The following is an 18005-nucleotide window of genomic DNA, read 5'->3' as shown; positions in this document are numbered from 1 at the left end:
TACCGGCCATCTGCGGCTCCACACTTTATTTCTTTCCTCCTGTTTTCCAGTCGGAGAAGCGTCGCACAGGCGTCTTGTTTGAATAAACTTTACTGGAACTGTCAGCGGACAAAACAAACCGAGGGTTTTCGTGCCGACGTTCAACGTGAACACACACGTCAAGTGATCTTCACAGAAACATCCCAAGTTCAGGGCTGATTATAAAATGCGGAGTCTGAAGTAATGAAGCGTTTCCCCTGTTGGAGAAGTTTGAGGAGAAATAACCATTAGTGTCTGAGAGTGTGACGTCCTGAAACCTCACGGGGGTGACACAGTGTGTGTGTGTGTGTGTGTGTGTGTGTAATAACGCTGCAGTGCAGAGCTCTGTTTGCTGCAGTCACGACTGCCCGGCAGAAACGTCCACGCAGAGGCCAGTAGGACAGGAAACGTCAGCGTGACTTCTAATTGTCTCCTTTCTCCTCTGCCCGTGGGCTGTGAAATTAATCACCGAAGACAAAGGCGACGGCTAATTCTTCAGAAATTAACTGTATCAACCAAAGCAGAGTTTAATTGCATAAATAAATGTGGTCGTCATCTGAGTGTAATTAGAAGTTCACAGTGTGGGTTGGGAGCTTATTAGGGACACGCAGATAAAAAGCACTGCAGCCACAACAGAACTGTGTCGTCCCTCCATGAAGGTCACAGTGATTCAGCTCCACAGTCGTTTCAGGAGCTGCAGGATGGGACAGGTGTTTATTTCATTTTCATACTGCAGGTTGACAGATTGTTGGGTGTGTTAATGTGAGCCACTGGTCCATTTAAGGTACAAAGTGCTTAACAGGAAGAAAAGGTCACTGGGAGAGTGAATCCACCGAGGCTGACGTCTCATCTCGTCATGATAGAGAAAGTTAAAACCCTAGATCGGCCCAATTATCTGGAACCGTTCCACTTGAATAGATTCTACTTTGGATCGTTGCTCACTAGTTGTTGAGTTATCCTGCGAACAGACAAACAAAGCAAACATACGTCAATGAAAACACACCCTGATAGGGAGGAGATAATAAAGTGTCTTCTCTGTGACAGGGAATAATAAAAGTCAGCATTGGTTTGTAGACAGTGAGTCACATGACATGGAAGCTATTAAAAACTCAGTAGAGCACGAAACTTTAACGTTTTGTTTGAATTCACTTGATCCAGATTTTTATTTGGATTTGCACCTCGACTGGGAGAGAGTGGACTCCATCTGTTTTTGTTTACAGTCTACGATCTACACGCTTTGGCTACTTTCAGATAATTATTTTGGTTTCTTACTGGTTTCTGGATCATTGTGATTTCTAATTTACCTAAGTCTACATACACGTACTTTACATTACCTGTCCAGCAGCAAAGTGAGGACACAAACACAAACTTGGTAACAACCTGACATAACTTCAGTGTGATGCTCATGCTGCTGAGTTTCTTATGGATGTGTCATAACTTACGTTTGATAGTTTGAACAAAATGCAGGTTTCAGACGAGGCGTGTGAGAGTTTGAACAAAGCTGTGTGCAGAACGAGGAGCAGCACAAAGTGGCCCACATTCAGTCTCTAACCTGGAAGCCTCGCTGATACATCGCTCCGTGCTTGATTAGAGAGCGAGAGGGTAAAGTTTCTGAAGTCTGGGAGTTCAGAGCAGTTTTAAATGGATGAATGAACTTGCTGCATCGTGGGGGTCAGAGAACAATTTAGTTGAACTTTGGACGTGTAAAACCAACAGAGTGCACAGGGCCACGGCTCAGAGGATTTTAGATTTTCATTCATCCTCGTTGTCTCGGAGCTCTCGTGAAATGTAAACGCTCTCGTGTTCTTCTGTTTCTTTTTTGTGTGTGTTGCCATAGTGTTTGTGACAGGAGACAAGAGACCATCAGAGCTGCTGGTGTAGTGATGTCCCATGCATGGACATCATCAGTGCAGTCACTGACATGTGAATCACGGTCTAGCCAGGCGGAAAATTGCCAGCGGCCTGTTAATAGGGTTCTGTTTAACCAGGGGAAGACTGGAGAGAGGGAGCGCCCATTAGTGTGTGTCTGTGTGTGTGTCTGTGTGTGTGTGTGTCTGTGTGTGTGTGAGTGTGTGTGAGCGAGCACCGGCAGCAGAGCATATTGCTTTGTGAAGCTGAACCCTCTCCACAGCATTGATAAGTTGATCGCAGCAGTCGTACAATATGCTCCGTCTTGTGTAAGCAGGCCGACACCCACTTCATACAAACACATAAATAACAGCTCTCAAAGTGTGTGTGTGTGTGGGGGGGGGTAGATGAGGAACTGGTCCTTGAAACAGACTTTTATTCAGTTTATTCTGAGTGAGTGGGATGATTTGTTGCAGCAGCAAAAATACCAACAACATGAAGGAGAAACAAACTCAAACCTTTACAATTCATTAATTTTCAAGCTGAATTCAGTTTTTACTGCCATATTCATAGCAGCTCTTCAATGTGTTAATGGTGTCTTCATGAAGATGTTTCAATGATGTCTTAATAATTATAGATATGAGATTTCTTTTCTTACCGACAGATATTCTAATAACTCATGACCCACGAGTATTTCAAGACAGGGAAGTGATGCATTAAACTACAGATATCACCATGAAACGTCTGTAAGTTAATTACACTGAAGCAATAATTGAAGCAGAAATTGTGTTTAAATGGTGCACAAATATTTCCATAAACAGGATTTTTAGATAAAGCCAGGTTTTGTGCTGTTGACATGTTAGAGTCAAACCTTTTCACAAAGGGGATTTTGGATATCTCATATTCTTATTCTTTCATAAATCATACATTTCTGTCAACAGTTGTTAAAAAAAAATTCTCCACATGTTTTAGGTTGAAAACTTCAGAAGAAAAACATGTAAGAACCTTCAGACTATGGACGAGAATAAAACTGAAAAGTTAGATTTGATGTACTGAACAGATTTCTGTCTGAGTATGAAGAACCTGTGCAGAGAAAATGTCTTTACAGATTAGTTTTTAGTGATATTCTACATCTCACAGAAAACCAACTGCTTCTTCTCACAAGTATCGTCTGATCATTCAAAGCCTGATATTAACTCACTCCTCTTTGCTTCTTCACTTCACAGCCACCGCAGCTCATTTTGACCCACATACACGTCATGATGCAGAAAAAACTCAGTAAAGTAAAAACACGAAACTTATTTGAAAGGTTTGTCTTCACTAGAAAAAAGCGGCTGAGAAAGAAGAAAACCAGTATTGTTGGTCTTTGACCTTTGAACACTGGAATCTAATCAGTTCTTTGAGTGCACGTGGCAACTGGTCTGAAGACAGACTGGAGATATGTTCAACAGGCCGAGAACTTGCTGTCACAGTGACCTTGACCTTTAACATTCGACCACCAACATCTAATCAGTTTGTCCAAGTGGACGTTTGTCCCAAATTTGAAGACATTCACTCAAGCTGATCTTAACATATAATGTTCAAGAAACACATCCAACCACCGTGACCTTGGCTTTTGACCTTTGGCTGCAAAAATCAAGTAGGTTAATTCGTGCATCCCAATGAATGATTGTTCCAAATGTGAAAGGATTCCCTTTAGACGGTACAGAGATATCACGTTCACAAGGTAACAAATTTGCTTTGTGAGGCCACTGTGACTTCAACTTTTGACCTTTGGCTACCACAATGAATTTGGGTAATTCTTGTGTCCAAATGAATCAATGTGCCAAATTTGAGAGGATTCCCTCAAGATGTTAAAGATATATCGCGTTCACAAGGCAAATCATTTGCTTTGCGAGGCCACCGTGACCTTGACTTTTGACATTTGTTCCCTCAAGGCATTGTTGAGATACTGGACGTACGGATGGATGGACAACCTGAAAACATTCCACCAGCCACTGGCCTAAAGGGACATAAGAATATATACTCTGAACCCAAACAACATTTGCAATCTGAGAAGAATAGTTAAAAACCAGTTGGGAACAAACCCCAACATGTAACGTAAGATTTCTTATGTTCTGAGACATCATTGATCAACAGCGAGCTAAAGCTAAATCCAAACATTCATCCTTTTCTTGTAAAGTCAGAAATCACACGAGCTCCGAGGTGCTGTTCATTAGGATTTTATTTTTTGGAGGCAAATCAATGAATATATGTACTTTTTACAGTATATGAGGAGCACATCTCTACAGTTTCATAATGTAAACAATCTCTGAAGAGAAATGTATTCAGTTTAAAAGGAAGCCAAAGTCTTCTGTTTTAAACTATTTACATGAATTAAAATATAATTTATAACATCAGATACTTCCGCTTCTATGAAACTAGATTTTAACAATTCAAAAATACTGAAATGCCTTTGTCTCCACATTCTCAAGACACATGAAATCACACAAAATGAAGAAAAGAAAAGAAACAAAAACACCATTTAAAGATATCCAAACTAAGTGGCGTATAAATAAAAAAAGAAGAAACGCAAAATAAAACCAACATATGTAAAAATATAAAATCTCACTAGCAGTATTTACCTTTTTGTTTTTTACCAAAAACTAAGTTAAAAAAAATCATTTGTGAATTTGATAGTCATTAGATGTAAATAGACAATGAAATCAATAGTAATAACAAAAACAATGTATGCCCTTTTGTCAAAGTATTTTCTTCCACCCAAAAAAAAAAACACCCACTCACATTTAGCAGATTTTGACAGTCCCTACTATAAGTCCCTATTTGACATCACTGTTGCCGTCAAGTTTTCACAGATTAACCTTTAATGAACTGTTGATGCTGAAATGCGACACAACCACTTGCAGATCAAACACGAGGCCGGGCTCGAGCCGGTATTGCAAGCGCTCCTGTCCTGGTTGGGGCCGATTCGATGGCGTAGCTTGACAGATACATTGTTTTCCTGAACTCAAAAGAAACGTTAAGTGACGTAAAAAAAACAAGGAAGTGGGGCCATGGAGTCGGAAACATGACGTGTATAAAACTGAATCTGACACGGCCGCGGAAAACGACCCGTTTCCCGCGAGCCGCCACGAGCTTTATCCTTGAAGTGTTCTCTGTTTTTTTTTTTTTTTGGTCAACTTGCCTGTCAAGTTTTATGGGTTTTCTTGCCATTTTTCCATTTGTCTCAAATGAATCGTGGAAAGAAAGGTATTGCATTCTGATGAGGGGAATTCCCTTTGGAAGGTTTTTTTTTTTTTTATAAGGTTTTTATTTTTCTATTTGGATTCGTTGCCCGTCGACCTGTGACCGAGACCCAGCGGCATTATGTTGAAATGTGTCAACGTGTTCTCAAAACACTGAGGAGAATGGTCAACATCAAAGTTTTCTATAAGAAAGTATATAATCTTCTAGATATCTACACAAACACACAAATATATATATTCATATATATGTATATACCTTTTTATAATATGGCTATTGAAAAAAGTTTTAATTACGTCAGTAATTATTTAATAATAAACCACATTGGATTGGAAAGGAGTTGAAACAGAAATAGTAAGAGCTAGTTGTAGCTTTGTTTCCCCCCCGATTGATATTTAAGGCTCGCCATGATGAGAAATGGAGTCGATGTGATGTTGTTCACCTCTAACAACTCGTCACAGGCACAGCGGCGGGCGGCCACTGTAGAAATCCCACAACGTGCTCATGGCTCAAGGTTCCTCACATACACGGAAGTCTGACTTTTGGATTAGATGGAGACACTTTACGTTTCTCCTACGACGCAACAGGTTCAACGGAAACTAGCTTTGCGACATAAAACTCTCGTAATGTGAAAAGGTTCGTAAACGGTATTTCAAAGTAACGTTTTTGGTCTTCAGTGAGAAACGTAATACAGCAGAACGTCCATTTCCCCTCTTGTTCAAACCCTTTAACTTTCTCTAAGGAGGTCGTGTTTCTGTCCCTGTTGGTTGGTTTGTTGTGATTTGGAAGCAGGATTACGCAAAATCTACTGATCACATTTCCACGAAACTTGGTGGTAGGGTTTTTCTTTTTCAAATTCTTCTACATTGCAATAATTGGGAATCATTCACAGATCTTGAAAGGGCTTTGGTGAGAGTAAGCTCTCTACTTACATTTCAGTTTCAAAGACAATTGTCTGGTTTCACTTTAGTGTCCCTCTCTGCGAACTGGACCGTTATACGATTCTGTGTCTAAACCAAATGCTTCCTCTGTTTTGCGATGGGGTCAAAGTTCGGCAGTGACATTGGGATTTCTACAGTGTCGACCTCGTCTGCATCAACCCATTTTAAAAACGGGGTCAAACCAGCGACAGCTTTCTTTTTTTCCTTCCCTCCCACATTCCTCTACCAGAGTTATACATGTATAATTATTAACGGTAATACAAGTGTCCAATGCAACTCAGATTCTAACAAACCTGTGCACCATCAAAACGTGGTAATAACATAGTTACAACAGCTTCCTTTCAATACGAAGAAAATATTGTGGCAATGTTTTACTACTTGGGACATTATTTGTGCAAGAGTATATTATTACGGCTTGTTTTGTATACGTGTTACGTGTTTACGAGACGACCGACCACATTCTTCCTGCGATTTGTTTTCATGATTTTTCTAGTTTCACAGCAGTCAACATCCAGCACAGTAACCTACTGAATCTGCAGCTAAAAGATTGCCCATGTTGTGGCTCAACAGCCGACCACACACTGTACATTATTACCTCAGTGTTTCAGAAAGGCTGTCTTAAAGATAAGATTATTATGTATTGCATCTCAAATTGCTTCTTTTTTTTTTTTCAAAAAAACAAAACAGAAAAAAATTAATCAAAAAATATTCCGTCAGTTCATAACAGCAAAGAAACAGAACCTTCTAGTGTGATAGTCTAAAGGGATTCTCGTATTTTTTTGTCTTTCGTTTTACAACAGTGTCGGACTTTGGGTGAAGTCAATGTCAATTTATTTTTCCCTTCATTTCCTCCCTGCAACATAAACTCAGCGACCCGACCGCCTCCCGACTGATTAGCAATAAACTGTGACCCGCCACCTTTAAAACAAAAAAACACACAATATATTTCATGTTTACAATGAGGCATAGTGCTATATACACATTATATATTCATAATATATTTTTTTTAACATGTAAACCAGCACATTCTCTCACTTTTTAGTAGTATACATACTAAGCACAAATACTCATTCAGTTGTTTGCGATTAGTTTTGTTAGAATTAAATATTTCTTTTCCTCTTTTTTTTTTTTCCAGAACCTTGTTTCTTAATCAGTATGTATAGCACTAAATTGTTTTTTGTAGTTTGGGACATCTGTGAGCCTGGAGAGGGTCCATCCTTCTAGGCCACTTCACTTGCTGTTATATATATATATATATATATATATATCTTTTAAAAACACTGAATAAGGCGCCTTTGTACTTAGTGTGCGTTCCTAATAAAGTCAAAGGAGAATCGAGTGATGTAAACATTCAATTTTTTGTGTGTGTTACCGAGGAGTTGATTAGATAGAGAAAGAACAAGGTAGGAGGACGGGGGGGGGGGGAGAGAACGGTTATTTGTTAAAAAGGAGGAGTTCACCAGGGTTTGGAGTCGACCTCGAAGCGAGGAGTTGAACCCACGGGGTCAGAAAGCGACAGAGTTAGAGATAGAGACGGAGGAAGAGTCGGGGCTGAGTCTTATTGAAATCCTCAGCCGAGGAGAGGAGGAACGGGGGAAAGTCGGGATGGATGGTGCACCACCGACCACCGAGCCGCCGTTCAACCCCCTCCCGACCCTTCCTCACCAACCCGCAAGCGTCAGCAGTGTCCGACTCAAAACACGAGACAAAGACAACACTCACAAGGACACACTATTGAGACTCCAAGAAACGGACACGCTTAAAACCGTTATGAGGCAAGCGAAGGATAGAGTAGTAGAAAGACAAGAGATTATTCCTCTTACAACGGACTCAGTGGTAGAGGGAGTCGTAAAGTATATATAAAAAGAACCAAAAACACAAACCCCCACACTACCTATAACCGCCCATCGCTGGGGAAAACCTCACACAGAGAACACACCGGACGTAAAACAAAACAGAGAGGGACAGACCTATAAAAAGAGGAGGAGGAGGAGGAGGAGGAGGAAGAGCATCTAGAAATACGAAGACAGGGATGGATGGATGTGAGGTAGAGATGCTCAGCTGATACAGTACCTCCCGGACGAGACATCGCATTGTCCGATTGCTCTTTTTGTTACTTTCTAGCCCACACCTCACTCGTTCCCTGGCTGTGTTGCAGATGTGGCGGTTCGGTGCCACCGGATTGGCAGGCTCGGAGGCTTTATCTCGCTTTTGGACGATGGCTGCTACTGGCTGCACGAGGACTGTAAAGTAAGCGCTGTACCCAGACTGCACTACCAGCTGGAATCGGGTCGCATGCGGTCGACCGACCGGACGAGCGAGCGAGGCTAACCCTTTTTTGTAAAGCACCAAAAAGCTCCACAATCTTTGGGCAAGCAGAAATGGGGGAAAACGCGATGAATACATTCAGATTGTTAAATACATTCCATTTGGATTAAATGCAGCAAATTGGTCTGTGCTGTTTGAAATGTCGTTACAAGTGCCAATGTCGCAGAGAAACCAGGGGAATCCTGGACAATCCAAATAGAACATCTATTTACAGGTCTTGTAACGACTGATGGTTTCCCTATGCGACGGAAAAACCCGGACTGGTTCTGGTCAAAGTGCGGATGCGATGAATTCATATCGGGTGTGGTATGAAAGCGCAGATGGCTACCAACCCTGTTTCCCCATTGTCGTTCTGCTTGCTGCAGTCCAAATGTAAACAGTAACTGTTGCATTGGTTGGGGGGGGGGGGACATATGTTCAGTGGGACCACATCAGAGACGCATCAAGACCCGTCGAGGTGGGGAAGAGATTTACCCGGTGTCGGCCGCTGAAGCACAAACTATTGTTTTGTCAAATCTTCTCTGGAGACATGGACAAATTTGCTTCTGGTCACTTTACTGTATTTTCGAAGCAATCGAGGAATGGCGACAACAACGATTTAACTTCTAGGATGGATGTGTGACCGTCACTGGACCAAAACAAGAAAACACCAACGTTTTAAGGAAATGCGTTGGTGTTTACTGATGTTATCCATTAACTCAACTGACTCCAAACCTAACCCTGAATCTCGTAAACTCGCCTAAAACCTACGAATTTTTTCTGCAATAGCCTGAGAATTATCTTTTATAAGCTTTTTTTTAAAAATGACTAAACTTTATAATAGTTATGATGTCAAATCAGCCTATTTTAACATATCACGTTTAAAGGTAAGAACTTTCCAAGGAACAGTTGTGGTTTCAATTGGCCGGAGACGCTCACAAGGTAAATCCCCCCCCCACAACCCAAGTCAGGGTCTTAATAACCGAAGCGCCAATCCCACGGAACCTGCAGCAGCCAGTAGCAGACGCCGGAACATATTGAGCATGACAGAGCTGGAGATTCGAGTCCCAGGGGAAGTGGAGGCCAGCGGAGACAGTTCCCTCCTTACAGTGCATAGATCAAATCAAGGAAGCACTACAGTTACAAAAAAGAAAAAAAGGTGATTTTTTTTCTTCTTCACTTTTAGATTTGTAAACTTTTATCAGTCATCAAATGATTACGTTAAATGTTTTTTGTTATATTCTTTGTCATAAACACACACACAATAGATCTTTAAAATTTATAACATCCACAATTTTTCGCTAAAACAAAGCAGGGTAAATTTTTTTTTTTTTTGTGTTAGACTTCACGGTGAACGCGGCGGATTCACCACACCCCTGGTTGGAAAACGGGAGTTTTTTTAACTTTCCTTTTTTTTTACAAAACAAACTGAACAAAGAACACGCACACGCAGAAACACACACACCACGACGACCAACGCAATGCAGGGTTAGCAAGGATTTGCTACAGAGGTCTCTCACACCCGCGCTTCCAAGGCAGGGCGATGATGTCACCAACACAGACAGGAAGCAGCTTTGTTGTTGTTGTTCAGCAGACAACTGTATCGTTACTGTTTGTGGTTGTTGTACCAGTGCTGTTAAAAGTCTTATTCCCTCCATTGTCTCTTCACCCGTCCGGACTCCCGGTGGCGTCCTCGTTTTTAAGCAGTATCCTCCGGTGAAAGAAACTTAAAAAAACAACAAGGTCCTTACTTTATTCCAATGGTAAAAATGTAAACATTTTGCGAGGTTGCCTTGCATGGAGGTACCCAGAGGCCTTTCTGAGGGCAGAGCAGTGTAGTCGCAGGGATGTTGCTGCGCTTTACTAAGGCTGGCCAGTCAAGGGCGCTGTGCTGTCAGCGGTGGAGGGACTTCTGGGCTTCCTTCAGCAGAGTGTCAAAGTCCAGTGCATCGTACTTGCTCTTGACGGGGCCCGGACCGGCCTCATCTGCGAGACAAGACAGGGTCATCGTCAAAGGCAAGAAATAAAGAGTCCAAAAGTAGAAAACACTCGTCACAAGACATTTCAGATGGACTCGGCTTCAACCCAATAAGGAGGCAAAGTAAATTTACAAGGTGCTTCTGCATAGAGTTGAACTCTAGTGAACTGTGACGTGAAAAACTGCGTCATTATTTAATTGCAACTTTGCGAAGCCTCCAGCTCAGTGTTTTGTGAGACAAATTGAATTGAGCTGTGCTACTTCACGTTTTGTAAAGTAATCCTTCATTGTCGTAAGTTAGTTTTTACTTTTGAGGGTTTAAACGCTTAAACCAAGTGGTTTTAGCGTTTGAATTAGGTTTAGGTATTGAGTTGTGGTGTTTAGTTGTGCGTGTGTGTGTGTGTGTATTATTACCAAGGTCTATGTAGCGTTTCCTCGACAGCCTCCTCAGGCCCGCAGGTCCGTTTTGGAAAACTGTTTCCTGTTCTCTCCAGTGTCTTTGACCCCCTCCTTGGCGAATCTTAATCACCCCACAGCGCTCCCTGTGAACCAGACAGAGACAGAGACGTGCTTTACTTTAATGATACAAAATAAAAAATCAAATAAACATGCTGTACATCAGAAGAGATCAACAAGTGTTCTTCTAAGTGTTAAAAAAGTCCAGTGCTCAAAACAAATCCCAGATTCAGACGTTATAAAAAAACTTTTGTTGTCCGGAATGGACACTAAAGCACATTTAAACGTTCAGTTCCAACAAATTGTCAAACGTTTGCGATTTCCAGTGTTTCTGAAGACTTAAAAAAGTTTGGAGTCGTCTTTTAACAAAATTTCATTTTCCAAACAGTGCAACTGAGTTTTTCTCGCAATTGCATCTCAGTCTAGAATGAATTGTCCAAAAACAATACTTCCATTTGATGAACAATGTTATATTTTAAACTGTGCAACTTGGACGCACAGACACACACACTGTGACCCATGGTGCACGCCCCCACCTAAAAAACTAAGTTCCTCCATCTGCTCACATCGCAGGATTTTAGCTCAGGTCACTTACTCGTTGCAGATGATGACTTTGCAGTCCTCCGGTTTGCCGAAAACCTGGAAGCGTTTCCTCAGAATGTTCTGGGTCACGCTGCTTGGCAGGTTGTGGATGTAAAACACCTGGCAGTTGTCCTGGCAACAGGGAAACCATGGCAACAGTCAGGACAAAGGACAATTCAGAATACAGATCGACGTGAGAGCTGAAGCAGAAAGTGTGGAGCATCCTGAGGCTCAACACTTGACACACTTCAGACGCCCCTGTGTTCATTTACAAGCTGTCACTGCGATGCTGCAGCTGAAGCCTCATCAGTTTGTGTACGTTCGAATTTCATGTTTTGTGGACATAAAACTTGTGCTTTAGGTCAAGTTTGTCTTTTTGACGTGGGACAAAACATTTCTTCAGTTCTAGTAGGAGGAGACCACAGTGTCAATGTACCTCGTCAGACTTGGCTTTGTTCCTCTGCTTGTCGTCGGGACAGATCTCGGAGTTCTCACTGAAGGAGGACGAGAAAGAGAGGAGGAGGGAGAGGGGGAGGACGGTGAGTGAGATAAGGACGAACACAAGGTGAAACTGAAATGTCAGACATGTGGAAACAGGTGAACTGCTGCAGGAAAAAGGAGACCTTCCTCCAAGCGACTGCAGCATCGCTCTGTTCTCGCTCCTTCATTCACTCCCTTCATGTCGGTCGTTGTCATGAGCAGAAATAATACGAGCTCTGACCTTTTTCTCTGAGAGACTCATGTTGAACTTTACGGTTCTAGAAGTCAGTGACTGTTGAAATCTGTGACTTCTGGGTTCAGACTACATGACCTGCAGGAGTCTTGTAGTTGTTGTGTGGGTCATATAACACGACTGACTGGTGACAGGGGGTCACACACTACATGATCTTTCACCAGGACCAGGACTCGTGTGTCTGCTCCCGTTGCAGATTCATCTCGATGCTTAGCCTGATAGAAGTCGACTCAGAGGAGGGAACGTGTCGGTAAAACCTCTCGAATCACGTCTTTATAGAGTCCACACAAAGTGATGGCGAGTTTTCGATTTGACTCCGTTCAGGTGCTTTTGTCGGCGAGTTAAAAAATTTGTCAACGTGTGGAACATAAGTGCTAAAACTCCATATATCTATCAGAAATCTCTGTTTGTCTGTATGTAGCTCGCATATTCTGAGATTCGTTCACTTATCAGCTTCACACTTGTCATCTGTGTTGTTAAAGGCCAAAGGAAGTGCAGTGACTGTTGTGCGATTTGTGATACGTTCAACATTACTAAACTTTTCTGTCCACGTATTTTAGTCCAAGCTACAGACCCTCACAGTTAATGAGAAATTACGTCTCTCTCAGTATCTTTGCCTCGTTGGGGGATCTGATGACAGATAGTTTAAGAAACTCTAGTAATATCGTTGGAAGCTGAGCAGTGGATTCAGATTGTGGAGTAGTGGAGCAGCTGGTTTGCCATATGTGTCACAATATGCTGAGAACTAAGGACTCAGACTTGGACAGAGTGTATGAACGTCTCTTCAGTCACGTTGTTCTCTCTCTTACTCTTTTCACATTCGTTCTTTCCGTCTTCTCGACATTTCTGTCTGACCCCCCCCCTTCATACCTGTCCCCGTCTCTGTCTCACCTGGAGTCTGTCTTGCTGGCGGGGGAGTCAGGACACGGGGGGATGGGCGATGATGAGCGAGACGCCGACTGGGACTCCGGCGGCGGCGAGCACGATATAACCAAGGTCGTCCGCTGCTCCTTCGGCTCTGCGTCCTGTGACATCACCAGCCCCTCCCCCTTCTCCTTCCCAGCCGCTACCTGATCGTCAGCTGCTTTGGGTCCATCGCTCCCTCCCTGTGCCTGCAACATGGTGCCGAGCATGGCGGCGCTGCGCTTGCGGCTCTCCCCGAGGCTCAGCGCGCAGTAGTCGTGGTCACCAAAGTCGCGGGTGGTGTCGCTGTCGCCCGCCTGGCCCATGCGCCGCAGCTGGGCGTACAGCTCCGTCTGCTCCGGAAGCTTCCTCTGGTGGTGGGCGCGGCTCAGCCAAGACGAGCCCTTCGTGGCAACGTTGGCGTTCGATGCCGGATGAACAGAGTCACTGCCGCCGCCTCCACCGTCGTCACTGCTGCCGCCACCCGATCCCACGCTAACCTTTCCTCCCTCTGCCGGCTTGAAGAGCTCGTCCTCCACTGGTTTGTGAGGCGGGGTGGTGGGAGGGGTGAGACCTGAGGACAAGCAACACACATTCGCAGGTTATAAACCACACCCTTCCAGGAAATAGTCACATCGTAAAACCTATTAGACCAAAACATGATTTGCAGAATTACGCAAAAACTACTGAACCGATTTTCTTGAAACTAAGGGAAAGGTCGGGATGTGGGCCAAGGAAGAACTTTCTAAAGAAATAATGCAGAGATCTTTATGCAGATCCTGATAATGATACAGATTTTGTGTATTTTTGCTGCGATGGTCGTCATTCAGTTACTTTACTTTTACAAATATTCAGAAAATGGATATTTTGCTTTGCAGAAATGTTTACCCCATAAACTTCTAAGTCTTTATGCTCAGCTAAGTGGCTGCTACTCTCATATTCACAGATCTGAGAGTTTTCTTTCAGAAAAATGAGCATATTTCCTAAAATATCAAGTTATTTCTTTAAGACACTTGAAGCATCTGTGCTTCTAATCTCAAACAAAATACGACTCAGTCACACTGTTCTCGACACATTGAAGGTGAAACCAGTGACATCAGCGTATATACAAAACTAATACAGTAGATATGTATTTACCTGCCGTTCCACATAGATCCACACTGAGCGTCTGCTCAAAAGGCTTGGTGCTGAACTGGGACTCTCTGTCAGTGGAGAGGAAAGGAGAAGAATTAGACTACAACGTTAATAAATCAACATTAATCCAATAAGATCCCGTAAAGGCGTTTGTTCCTCCGTGAAATGAAAACTGTGCAGTTTTATTGATGTCGGCTGAATTTGAATGTTTCTCTCTGTAAACTCTGGCGTTTCCCGGCGCTGCTGGTTTCTTATCACAGAAACCATATGTACGCCGCCGTCCTCTCCTCTATTCTTCCTTCTATCTTTCTATTTCTGTCTGTTTCTGTCTCTGCAGTCGCCATGGAAGGCAGCAGGAGCTGCGGCGAGCGGATTGGCTTCAGGCGGGATATCACTTACCCTTAAAAACAACTTTTTTTTTTTCTTTTTTTTTGGTGTGCGCTCCGAAAGACAAATTCATTTAGAAGATGGACGAACGCCAGGAGTTTGTACACGATCACAATTGAGCTTTGTGACTGGCTGGCGCTGGAGGTCTGAGGGTGGGTGGGTGTGGAGGTTAATTTAGAAAGAGCAGCACGGGCGTTCTGTCTGGTACAGATACAAATCGGAGGAGGTCAGCCAGGGGTCCCGCTTCATTAGGGATCTCTGGATCCAAACATTGGATTGGATCCTGGTTTATCTTAAACTGCAAATATAATAAGAGTATAATAATCTTAAGAGACTTAATTTCAGAGTGACCTCCAACCTCCTGCCAACAATTTAATTCCCCTTCATACACTGAAGTGAAGATTCATGAATTATGGACGACTACCAGATTATGAAGCATTTGGTTATATAACTGAGACAATGACATAAATAACCTAATAGGATGAAATCAATTTGTGCTTAATTTGAGGCATTACATTAAAAGGTGATTAACTCACTCATTTGCATATTCAGAGACATTAGATTAGTAAAAACTGAACCAATCCTCTGCTCCTTAATGGAATCAGTGTCTCACTCCGTGTCCAGAGATAAACAATTCACACATTCACAATCCTTTGCTCTTGGATCATTTTGTCGTGATTGCACGTGCAGCTCTGAAAGCGTCAGCTCGGTAAACTCATGCGTTTCCTTTCAATTTTCCCAAAAAACACTGCTGGTCTTTTATTGTGCAAAACAGCTTCGACTGCTCCTGCTTTGTTAACATGAAATATTCTGCTCATGCAAAGTGCTTCAACCAAACTCTCTCTGCTACAGAACTGCACACAGATACTCACCCTGTGGATTTGGGATTCAGAGGCAGACAGAGACAGGCTCGCTTTTCTGCAAACCAGAATAAAAGTCCAGTTCACAACCATGGATGTAAATAAATAAAATAAATGTGTAGAAGATGTGTTTTTTTGGCATCACAGGCGACATTCACACTACAACTGAATGTCTCAGCTCACGTCCTGTGTGGCGCAGATCAGATCTTAACAATCAGAAGTCACATTTCTGATCTGATTTATATGGATTACGATTGAAATCTAATGATGCTGAGACTTGAATTACGACATTTCAAATTCTCAAGGACACAAAGTAAATCCTGCATCTTGTTCACAAAGAGGACGACAAATGAACAATGGGCCGGGACTCAGATTTAGTAGACGGATCAATTTTCTGACACTGTGGCCTGATAATAAAAGAGATGGATTATAAATACAGTCATCCTAATACATTCGGCCTTAAGCGGCTTTTAAAAATTGACAATGAAAGCCAGGCCTTAATCTTCCCCGTCCAACTCACCGTTGTGGAAACAGGGATTGGTCGGGTCCATCGCACCAACGCTGGACGTGAGCGGTTCTGGCCGTGCCTCCGTCGTGGTTCCACCTCCTGCTTGGGTCGGCAGGAGTTTGAACCCTGCTCCTTCCTCCTCCCTCTCATGCCTGTCCCTCCCCTCTCCTTCCCGCGCTCGTCCTGGCCGCAGCCTCTTGGCGAAGCGGCTGGGGAAAGAGGCCAGGCGCCGGGAACGCCGCACCGAGAAGGAGCCGCTGTCCTCCGCGGCCTCCTCTGGTGTTTGAGGCGCCTCACACGAGCGGTGTCTCCTCTCGGGGGAGGAGTAGTCTTTACGTAGCTCTGGTTTCGGGGCAGTGTAGTTCTGGGACGGGGCAGGGTGTGATTTAGCCGGGGCAAAGGGAGCGGGTCGGATCGGGCAGTGGGAGTAGGGGGGGCTGTGCAGTCTGTAAGGCTTGCTCACATCGTAAGAGCTGCTCTGCTGCAGGAGCTCACGGAGAAGGGAGTTAGCCTTCATCTCCCTCTTCCTCGCAAAGGGGAGCCTCCTGGGGGCGCCGCTGCCCGTCCCAGCCAAGCCCCCACTCGGCCCCGGAGCGGACACCAAGACAACTCTGCTGACAGAGTTTGTGGCGGCCGGGCGTGAGGCCTCGGGTCGGGCCCGGGACCTCGGTACGTCCTTGCGCTCCCAGCCCTGCTGCTTCCGCGTGGGCAGGCAGTAGGTGTGCATGTACGTGATCAGCTCCACCACCGAGCGCAGTTCTTTCTCTGAGCTGAACTGAGGCTTCAAGGGCTCGGCTGGGACGGAGGCTGCAACCGCCGTGCCCTCCACCTCGCTGCTGGAAGACTCCTCCTCCTCCTCCCCTTCCTCCTCTTCATCCTCCTCCGACTCACTGTCCTCGTCCTCCTCTTCCTCTTCGTCCTCCTCTGTGTCGGGGGCCGGCGCGTCCTCCGCGTCCTTGGCGGTGGTGAGGTGGCGGTGGAGCTCGGTGCAGAGGCGTCCCGCTGGACGCACGGCCCGGGGCTTCCGCTCCTGAGGAAGGTCAGTCTGAGGGCGGAGCAAGAAAAACAAATGTTACAACATCTTCTCTCTGTTTCACTGGAATCTGCACAATGTGTCAAACATCAACTAACATGTTTTATTATCTAATAAAGAAAAATGTTCCACTTTCTCCTGCTTAGGTAACGATCCGTCAATAATAAAGAACACCTCAACAGAACCAAATGAAAAGATGATTAAATAAATGAAAATGTGTCTGTGAGTCTCCTTCATCTTGTTAAACTTGTCTGTTCGGTTTAAATTAAACTGCAAGAACTTGATGATGATACAAAAGTAAATGACGGAGTCCAGGAGAGAAATAACCAGCAGAACCCAAACATCCCGTTTCCCAGCTCCTGTGGTCGATGCTCCTGAGCCTCTTTGTTTTGGGATTTTACGCTTCATGAATTTTAAAAGGATGCAGATTAATTTTCACAGATTTTCACCCAGATTTCTTTATGAATTCGGTGTCAAGAGGACCGACTGATTAACGTCGTGATCCCTGGAGGGAAACTGATTTGCAAGAGGACACCTTTCAAAGCCCTTTATTATACAAAAGATTATTTTTTTTCATAAACATAAAGAGAGGAGAACAATGGGAACAACATGTAAATTAACTGCTCGTTATGCATCAGAGCCTCAACAGTTATCTTAAAATGTTTTATTGAATTTATTATAAGGATTTTCCACAGTTTTTTAAAGTAAAGAAAGAAATTTAGAAAAAGATGTTCACAAAAGAAATAATTAAAGATGACAAATAAACAAGGTTGAGGTAGAATGTGAAACAGGTTCATGGTCAGAAGTCTGTTTTCTGTTTGTTGAAGAACCAGAATGTCACGTTTTCTTCATTTTTCAATAAAAATTATTTGAAAAGACAAATTTTAAATAAACTGTGATAAATTGATGTCAATATTTTCCATCTCTCCAGCCTTCAGTCCATACTGACATTTAATATTGATGTTTTATATGAAACATTTTCATCCATTCGTCTTTATTAAACCGTAGCTCAGCTGGAAATATCTCCAAGCATCCATGGATGTTTAGATTCCTGCCCTGGATACAGGAACACGC

General features: G+C 43.5%; 1 protein-coding gene across 1 annotated transcript in view; it reads right to left on the bottom strand.

Moving 5' to 3' along the window:
• Positions 1 to 8936: 8936 nt before the first annotated feature.
• ppargc1b (peroxisome proliferator-activated receptor gamma, coactivator 1 beta) overlaps positions 8937 to 18005 on the bottom strand; it is an 80996-nt gene continuing 71927 nt past the window's right edge. Inside the window, exons 5-12 of the mRNA XM_034597639.1 lie at positions 15911 to 16943; positions 15403 to 15448; positions 14147 to 14211; positions 12998 to 13583; positions 11810 to 11867; positions 11387 to 11505; positions 10750 to 10877; positions 8937 to 10343 (exon numbers count right to left, since the gene is read on the bottom strand). Of these exons, the coding sequence (XP_034453530.1) occupies positions 10252 to 10343; positions 10750 to 10877; positions 11387 to 11505; positions 11810 to 11867; positions 12998 to 13583; positions 14147 to 14211; positions 15403 to 15448; positions 15911 to 16943 (2127 nt within the window). The 3' untranslated portion in view covers positions 8937 to 10251. The remainder of the gene's footprint in view (positions 10344 to 10749; positions 10878 to 11386; positions 11506 to 11809; positions 11868 to 12997; positions 13584 to 14146; positions 14212 to 15402; positions 15449 to 15910; positions 16944 to 18005) is intronic.

The sequence above is a fragment of the Hippoglossus hippoglossus genome, chromosome 10 (genome assembly GCF_009819705.1).
Source record: "Hippoglossus hippoglossus isolate fHipHip1 chromosome 10, fHipHip1.pri, whole genome shotgun sequence".
Classification (NCBI taxonomy): Eukaryota; Metazoa; Chordata; class Actinopteri; order Pleuronectiformes; family Pleuronectidae; genus Hippoglossus; species Hippoglossus hippoglossus.
The sequence above is the reverse complement of the archived record's forward strand: the minus strand, read 5'-3'. Positions and strand labels throughout refer to the sequence as shown.